General features: G+C 50.2%; 5 protein-coding genes across 5 annotated transcripts; 3 read left to right on the top strand and 2 right to left on the bottom strand.

Moving 5' to 3' along the window:
* Positions 1 to 21: 21 nt before the first annotated feature.
* On the top strand, positions 22 to 588 carry ANOM_011407 (putative pirin domain protein; the record flags this gene model as incomplete). Its single annotated transcript, XM_015556663.1, has 1 exon — positions 22 to 588. The coding sequence occupies one exon, from the start codon at positions 22 to 24 to the stop codon at positions 586 to 588; it is 567 nt and encodes a 188-aa protein (XP_015401031.1).
* Positions 589 to 1,311: 723 nt separating this feature from the next.
* ANOM_011408 (ATP-dependent RNA helicase mss116) lies at positions 1,312 to 3,357 on the bottom strand (the record flags this gene model as incomplete). Its single annotated transcript, XM_015556664.1, has 3 exons — positions 1,312 to 2,566; positions 2,641 to 2,937; positions 2,996 to 3,357. 3 exons carry the CDS (start codon positions 3,355 to 3,357, stop codon positions 1,312 to 1,314), a joined length of 1,914 nt encoding a protein of 637 aa, XP_015401030.1.
* Positions 3,358 to 4,716: 1,359 nt separating this feature from the next.
* Positions 4,717 to 5,751, top strand: ANOM_011409 (MDR family NADP-dependent oxidoreductase; the record flags this gene model as incomplete). The annotated part of the gene is made up of 1 exon (XM_015556665.1): positions 4,717 to 5,751. The coding sequence occupies one exon, from the start codon at positions 4,717 to 4,719 to the stop codon at positions 5,749 to 5,751; it is 1,035 nt and encodes a 344-aa protein (XP_015401029.1).
* A 393-nt stretch (positions 5,752 to 6,144) lies between these two features.
* On the top strand, positions 6,145 to 7,212 carry ANOM_011410 (CybS family protein). The gene is made up of 5 exons (XM_015556666.1): positions 6,145 to 6,360; positions 6,460 to 6,477; positions 6,566 to 6,632; positions 6,693 to 6,812; positions 6,871 to 7,212. Exons 1-5 carry the CDS (start codon positions 6,210 to 6,212, stop codon positions 7,034 to 7,036), a joined length of 522 nt encoding a protein of 173 aa, XP_015401027.1. The 5' UTR covers positions 6,145 to 6,209; the 3' UTR covers positions 7,037 to 7,212.
* Positions 7,213 to 7,327: 115 nt separating this feature from the next.
* ANOM_011411 (nucleotide diphosphatase) lies at positions 7,328 to 8,161 on the bottom strand (the record flags this gene model as incomplete). The annotated part of the gene is made up of 1 exon (XM_015556667.1): positions 7,328 to 8,161. The coding sequence occupies one exon, from the start codon at positions 8,159 to 8,161 to the stop codon at positions 7,328 to 7,330; it is 834 nt and encodes a 277-aa protein (XP_015401028.1).
* Between the last annotated feature and the right edge of the window lie 367 nt (positions 8,162 to 8,528).

Here is an 8,528-nt window from a genome sequence, read left to right on the forward strand (position 1 = left end):
TTTTTTATATAACTTTCCTGAATGAACCAAACTAGACAGAGAGCAAAGCTAACGGAGTCATGTTTAGGAATCGCCCACTCCGAACAAAACGAACACCCCTCGAAGACAGTCCATTTCCTCCAAATCTGGGTCCTCCCCTGGAAATCCTCCCTCAAGCCCCAGTACCACACGCTGAGCTTCTCCGACGACGCAAAGCGCCAGTCCTTCGTCCCCATTATCTCTCCCCTGGCTGCCGGGCCCGAGGCCACCCCTGCCCAGGAGGAGGCCGCCGTGCCCGCCATCGCCGGGACGATCCCCATCCATGCGGATTTCGTGATGGGGGCGGGAATCCTCGAGTCCGGGAAGACGTTCCGGTGGGCGGTTGGTGGCGGAGAGGGTGCGGTGCAGTCGCGGCGGAAGCGGAATGTGTACGTGCATCTGCCGGCGAGCCGGACGGGAGGGGCGAAGATTCGGTTGGATGGGAGAGAGGATAAAGTGTTGGAGGAAGGGGATGGGGCGTTTGTGGAGGGGGTGAATGTTGGGGATGTGATTTCGGTGGAGAGTTTGGGGGAGGCCGAGGCGGAGGTGGTTATTTTGGATAGTAATTAGGGTCTTTTCTTTCTTTCTTTCTTTTCTTTTTTTATTCCCTGTTACTTGTGTGCTTTTACTTGTGGTCTTTGGTTTTGGTGGGCGTTGGTTTGGTTTAGTTTGCTTTCTATGTCTAGATACCAAGGATTGGTGTGGGTATTTTGATATACTATGTTGAGAATTTAATTTATTCTCATTCTAGACCGGTCCACTTTCCGATGGGTCTGTTGGAGTTCTTCGGTATGCCGAGTTAGTTTTCAGATTCCGGAGAATATAGTAGAGTATTTTTTCGCTAAGTGTAATGACTGGGAGAGTTGTACCTAGATCTGGAACAAGAACTAGCACGTCACTGTGGAAATTAGATGTATTTATACCATTAAAAACTGACGAACCTATCGAAACTAATACAAATACATAATACATATCGGGTGTCCGTCTGCCCCTGTTCAATATATCCAATAAAGAAGATAACAGCCTAGATCATAATCTCTGTGTCCCGACTTAGAACACGCCCGGTAGATCGAGACAGATCAGAAGAAGAAAAGTCATATGGTATCTCGAAGCGACAGACCGGCATACATGATAAAAATACATCCGGAGAGGAGAAGATTCGTTCTCTGGTCTAAATGTACAGAGTAGTTGCAGTAACCGCAAAGAACGCCGCCCAATGCATTCAGAAGTTTGTTCTTTCAATCTTTTCAGACAGATACGGGTAGTCAGCGACATATATGCTGTCTACCTGGATTAATAGCGGTCTCTGTTGTCCCAGCGGTTAGAACCACGGCGGCGAGAGTCGTAGCTGCGCTCGTGGCTGCGTTCGTGGTTGCGCTCATGGTTGCGCTCGTAGTTGCGCTCGTGGCTGCCTCTGCGGTTGTCACGACCACCCCTGAATTGGCTAGGACCACGAGAGGAATCACGCTGGCCTCGAGGAGAGCCAAAACGACGTCCCGAAACATTTGCCTCCCTTACGTCAGCCACGCCCAGGTTTTGGGCCATGCCAGGGGAAATCGATGGGGGCTCAGGCAGGTAATAGCCATGCACGGCGAGCTCGTTCATGGCGAGAATCATATCTCTCGGACGGGAGAAGACTGCCATCAGAGTGCCCAATTGAGACTTGAATGCCTGTTCCCGGATGTCTTCGGGAACCTTGAGCATAGCCTCCTTGACTTGCGACACAGACTCCGCGGCAGAAGGGGAAACATCGTCGCCCACTTCCTCGCGCATGTTCGTGACGGCCGTGGCCAGTGTGTGATCTTTCTCGATAGGAAGGTCTCCCAACCTTCTCTGGATCCAACCGTTCTCACCAGGATGAAGGAGGATCCATCCCTCACCTTCCTTGTTTGCTCGCCCAGTACGTCCGATACGGTGGATGTAGGTGTCACGGGAACGAGGGGCACCAACCTGAATGACATGAGTAACGTCTGGGAAATCCAAGCCTCTCGCCGTTACGTCCGACGAGAAGAGGATACCAGAGCGGCTGTTCCGGAAAAAGTCGGAAGTAAGCGTTCTCCGGTTTTGAGTCAGACGCGAGTGGAGCTCCATCATGTACATCTTGTTCAAAGGGTGGCCACTCCGGCGGTCATCGGGGTTGTTGAGCAACTTGCTAAAGACTTGGTAGGCCAAATTCACTTGCATGGTGGAGTTAAAGTAGACAATAGCCTTGAAAGGTCGAGCACTGCGGTCATTGGCCACGTGTGCTTGATAATTCTTAGCCAACTCAAGAATGGCGGGCAAAGCATTCTGGAAGCCATCGAGCGTAACAGTCTTCTGAGGAACTGCGAAATGAGTAGGCACTTCATCCTCCTTGACAGTTTGGATAGTTTTGAAATCAGGTTTCATAGTTTGGTGAACCATGGACAAGACTTCCCTCGGGACAGTAGCCGAGAACATGAGCGTCTGGCGATCGACTTTCATCGGGTCAGGAAGTAGGCGTTGAATGTCGAAAATCTCAGGAGCGAAACCATCATCCAGCAAGCGATCTGCCTCGTCGAGAACAAAGCTAGACAACTTAGGGGCCTCGACACCACTCTCTGGGTCGGAAAGAATATCCTTGAGTCGGCCGGGCGTACCAACCAACAAGTGGCAGCCTCTCTCTGGATCCGACGCAGGCCTTCCATCTTACGAGTGCCACCGACAGCCGATTGCACCACGATCCCAGTACCCGACGCGATCTTTTTCGCTTCTGTAGCGATCTGCTCCGCAAGCTCACGGGTTGGGGAGATTATGATGGCACGGATATCTGCCGACGAAGCTCCTGGGCCTGAACGCCGGTAAGAACGTTTTTTGACAGTGGGGTCCTTTATGATGTTTTGCACCACGGGTATGAGGAAGGCAAGTGTTTTTCCAGTTCCAGTCTTTGCTTGAGCCAACCTGAAAGAGCACAAATGTCAGCATCAAAGAACACATCGCGGACAAAAGTCAAACTCACACATCGTTCCCTTGCAGAGTTTCCTGAATGGTCATGCTCTGAACATCCGTCATCGTCTTGATACCCATCTTCTTGTCAAGGGTACGAATAATGATGGGGTCGACCAAGCCTTGATCCGCCAGCTGCTTGAAATTTGACAGGCGACCATCCTGGTCGGCCTCAGCATTCTGGGCCTGAGCTTCGGCAACGGCAGAGAAAGAGACTCGGGATGCATGGAAAAGCGAGCGGGGCACATGCGAGACTGCAGAGAAGGCCGGTGGATGCCATTGTAGCTGCTGAGGTGTCACTCTGGCCGAAAGAAATCGTGGAGCAGAAGCGCGCAGCGCATGGGCAACGCCATTTCGGCGGAAAGCGCCCAACATGATGAGAGCAAAGGGGAATGGGAAAAGGTACTCAAAGGACTCAAGACAAGAACCGACTATCAAGAAAAAATGAATCAACTGAAAAGATATTTCCACGAATACAAATGATGGGTAAAAGTGAGATAGGGATGGATGAGAAAAAACGGTTGTTTTGGCAAGAGGCGACAAAAGAAAAAATGTCCGGCAGAAAAACTGTCCAAGTCGGAAGGGATCACGATCAGCCACTCAGAAGGCAAGGATATCCTCCCGACAAGGAACAACAACAATCCGTACCTGGAGGTAATTTACCAACCATTTTTGCTTTGTTCATCGCTTAGAGTAGTATTAAGTTTGTAAATAGAAATATAGCTATAGTCATTATAGAGATATGCCCATTTCTTTCGGATCTCAGTTGTGAAGTTCGACAGGCAAGTCGATCACGGAGTATGTCCATACTGCACGTCCTGTACTGTATCAAACTTCTATGTTGATGGCCTCAGGCAGTGCTCGGGTGTTGAAGTTCGATAAGGACGAAGGATCATTTAAGTACCCCTGGAGAGAGTATGACACTAGTCGAGATCATTGAATAATCTAGAAGAGATGATGAGCCCATGGTCTACAGAGTACCGAAGATCAAGTTAATATCCAATTCAAAAGCCATTGAGAAGATGTGCTGACTAAGCGTCGGATGCAGAAAGTTAAAAACAAAAGACTGAAGAAAAAAGAAAAAGAAGAAGAAAAATGATCATTCCATGACTTCATTTTGGGTAGGGATTAGTTATGTACATACGAGGAACATGATATATACTTCTTAACTTGACAACATTATACATCCACCATCTACCATCACGGAAGTATGCCCCTTCAATTGATTAGTGAACCTCGCGTAGCAACTTTTAGCAACATCTCCGACGGAGACATTACTCATTTCCTGATTTGTGATCATCAGCAAACTCCGTCCGGTTGTTTTGCCCAGAAGGTTATTCTCTTCCGTGCCTCCAAAGAAGTCTGAATAATGTACTCCGTAGCGATCCACCCAACACTCTGCAGGTTCAACGTCACCCATACTTGTCAACCCACTTTGCTGTTTCCGGAACCTTTGCCTCGGGCGTCTTCCCCATCTTTTGCCTCTCGAGAAGCTTCTGCCGTGTTTGAACTTTGGGAGTGAATCTTAGTTGCTTTATAATCGTCATGAGAGGAGATTGGAACTGCCCCGCTTTGCTTGAGGGGGTGGTCGCCTATAAAAGGAACCTGTAGCTCGAGCCTATATAACCATTTATCCATAACCCATATCTATCTATACCCAACATAACTTGTTTGCTGTGATTACTATCCTCTCTCAATCTACCCGCCCTTCCATACTCATACCTTATCATCACCATGTCCCAGAACAAGGCTCTCGTCTTCAAGAAGGTCCCTCAGGGATATCCCGTCCCTGGACAGGACATCGTTGTCGAGCCCGTGTCGGTCGACGCCAACTCTCCCGCTCCTGCCAATGGTGTTGTCCTGCAGTCTCTCTACACTAGCCTTGATCCCTACATGCGTGGCCGTATGCGCCCCGCTGAGGTGAAGTCCTACTCTCCTGCCTTCGCCATGGACAAGCCCATCGACAGCAGCTCCATCGCTAAGGTCCTCCGCTCCAACAACTCCAAGTACAAGGAAGGCGACCTGGTCATTGGATTCGTCCCCATCCAGGAGTACATTGTCCTGGACGAACAGTCCATCGTCCGCATTCGCCCTCTCGAAAACCCCTTGGGCATTGAGGATATCCGTGTCTTCCTGGGTGCCCTTGGTATGCCCGGTCTGACCGCTTATTCGTCCCTGTACGAAATCGGCAAGCCCAAGAAGGGCGAGACCATCTTCGTTTCTGCTGCCAGCGGTGCCGTCGGTCAGCTGGTCGGTCAGCTCGCTAAGCATGAGGGCCTCAAGGTCATCGGCAGTGTCGGATCGGACGACAAGCTGGAATATATCACCAAGGAGTTGAACTTTGACGGTGGTTTCAACTACAAAAACGAGAAGCCCGCCGATGCGCTGGCCCGCTTGGCCCCCGAAGGTATCGATATCTATTATGAGAACGTCGGAGGTGAGCACCTGGAGGCTGCTTTGGATGCCATAAACAACTTTGGCCGTGTCGTCGTTTGCGGCATGATCTCGCAGTACAACTCGGCCCCCTACCCCATCAAGAACATCCAATACGTCTTGACTAAGCGCCTGACTATGCGTGGCTTCATTGTTGGCGATGCCGGCATGGGTGACAAGTACACCAAGGAGCACCAGGAGAACGTTCAGAAGTGGATCAAGGAGGGTTCGTTCAAGGCTCTGACCCACGAGACCGTTGGCATTGACAATTCGGCCGACGCTCTACTTGGTATCTTCCACGGAAAGAACAAGGGCAAAGCTGTCCTGAAGTTTTAAGCTGTTCATCTTTTGTTACATAGAGTATAGTTCATTTTGCAGAGAGGCGTTCTTTGTGTACCTCGGTAAACTGATGTTATAATAAATAATGTTGGGAATATAATGAATCTTCAAGAAAAAATAGTACAATTTCTGTATTTAAGAAAAAATTGTAACAAAGGCAATAATAGCAGTAAAACGTAAACGATGACCGACAACTCCAAGAAGGCTGTAAGGGAGACATTCATGTTTTCCGTCTGTATAGCCGATTAATATTATTTGCCGGAATGTCGGCCATTTTCGGCTGGGCGGAGAGAGACGGGCCAATCAGCTGAACCGCAATAGGATGACCGCATTCCCGATTGGACTTCCGAGGTTCCATCCTGACGAACTTGAACGACTTCAACTTGTTGCTTTGCCTCGTGCAGCGTTGAGTCGCAGAGAATATACCCAACGTCTCGCATTTCAACACCTTCGCAATGGCCTCGATCGCCCGCCAGTCTTCCCTCCTCCGGCAGTCCTGCCTCTCTGCTTTCCGCTCGCCATTCGCGACCAGAAATGGCGCCGGCGTGTCGCAGGTTGTGGCCTTCCATGCCTCCGCGAAGAAGCAGATCCTGCCTCCTTTGCCTCGTGAGTGACTCCGAATATGACTTGGTCGTGGCTATAGTATCAATCATGGTTCTTGGTCGGCTAGATGTCAAGGAAAGAGATGCTAACGAGTTCGAACAGAGACCATTCAGGGAACGAGTACGTCCATCCCCGACTCCTGAAAGACTCAAATCGAGCTTCCTGTTTGCAGCAGAGATATAGTGGAACTAACCGGTCAATTACGTAGTGAACGACGCTGCTCCCATCCCCGCCCCTCACCCCTCGGAGGGAAGCTACCACTGGAGCTTTGAGAGGTGTGTAGATAAGCTCATGTTTCATGCACCTGACAGGATACTGAACTAATGACTAAACAGAGCCATCGCTGCCGGTCTTGTCCCTCTCACCATTGCGCCCTTCGCTGCCGGCTCTCTCAACCCAGTCATGGACGCAGTCCTTTGCTCTTTCATCGTTCTCCACTCCCACATTGGATTCCAGTATGTTCATCCATCTTGACATGAATCTTTGATCCCGTTCGATACTCATACCACCTAGGGCTGCCATCATTGATTACTTCCCCGCTCGCCGTGTCCCCAAGACCGCCACATTCTGCAACTGGCTCCTGCGCGCCTTCACTCTTACCACTGCCGTCGGTCTGTATGAGTTTGAGACCAACGACGTTGGTGTAACAGAGGCTTTCAAGAGGGTGTGGAAGGCATAGATCGTTGCATTGATATATCCCTGTTTCTCATTACTTTCTCTTTAAACTTTCCTTCCGTTCAGGCGTTTTGCCTATGTACATGCTGTTTCTGTTAAAGTAAACCAGTCCAGCTGGTTGGCGCTCTTGGTATTGAGCTAAAAGATATGTAACTGTTCAAATGGATACTGTTGGAAAATGTCTCTTGCTTTCTTTTGAATCCTTTCTATACGGTCCTCAATAACCTTCAGAGAAGTACAAACGACCAGCGTTTATAAAAACATGCCGTATGCAAGCCAACCACAGCCATACATCCTAATCACTCTCCTCTTCCGCTTCCTCAAGACCATCCGACAACCGATCATCATCATCAGCCTTCTCAACCACCTTCTCAATCAACTTCAAAGCCGACTTCAACGGCAAACCCACTACATTATCCCAGCTCCCCTCGATACTCTCTACCAAAATCGACCCCAACCCCTGCAACCCATACCCACCAGCCTTATCCGCCCCCTCCCTAGTCCGCACATAAGCCAAGATCAACTCATCCGTAACCTCCCCATCAAACCGCACCCTCGTCTCCTCCAGCGCCGTCTCAAGCGCATACCCCGGCTGCCGCGCACTAACCAACGGCGCCATAGCCGCCATCGCCGTAAACACCTTATGGTCACGATTATCCCGTAGCGACTTCAGCATGGCGATATGCTGCGCCTCGGAGCGGGGCTTCTCAAGAATCGTCCCGCTAGCCGAATCCACGACGATGGTGTCCGCCGCGAGAATCAGCGCCGGCTCGCCCTTCTCCTCGTTCACGATCTCTTGTTCATAGACCGCTTGCGCCTTCTTCGTGGCCGTGGCGAGCACGTACTCGAACGGCTCCATTGTCTTGGGGAAGTCCTCGTCCGCATTGGAAGGGATGACTTCTAGATTGGGCAGGCCGAGGTGAGACATAATTTGTCTGCGGCGCGGGGACTGCGAGGCGAGGATGACTCGCTTGCCGCGGAGCTCATTGAGCACCGGGAGGGAGAGCGGCGGCGGACGGGGTAGCGGTGTACGAGTTGCTGGTGGGTTGTTGTTGCTTGTTGCGTCGTAGGCTGGTGGGGGGTCGATGGGTTCGGATTGGGAGAGAAGGGCGGTTTTTGAATCGGACATTTTGGGGTTACAATGTTTCTTCTGTCCTCGTTTTTCTTCGGCGTATTGTATATAATGTTGCGGATGTGTTTCTATGGTTGAACGTGTACGGGGGAAACTTTCTCAATGCACGGTCGATTTGCTCGAATATGAGTCGTATCTTTTTGGTTTCTGGATCTTGATAGATGGGCGGTGGATCGTGGCAGAATCTAGCGATAAGGTGGTTTTCTTTTTCTTGCGGGTTTTCCGGATCGTCGTATGCTTGTGGACTATATCCATATATAGTACCTGTTATTTGTTTAGCTGTCAGCCAGACATGAACGGTTTAAAGAGATAGTGGTATATATGATTAAACAAGAGGCATGTGTACCACACGTTATGCTTTCTG

The sequence above is a fragment of the Aspergillus nomiae genome, assembly GCF_001204775.2.
Source record: "Aspergillus nomiae NRRL 13137 chromosome Unknown contig00698, whole genome shotgun sequence".
Taxonomy (NCBI): domain Eukaryota; kingdom Fungi; phylum Ascomycota; class Eurotiomycetes; order Eurotiales; family Aspergillaceae; genus Aspergillus; species Aspergillus nomiae.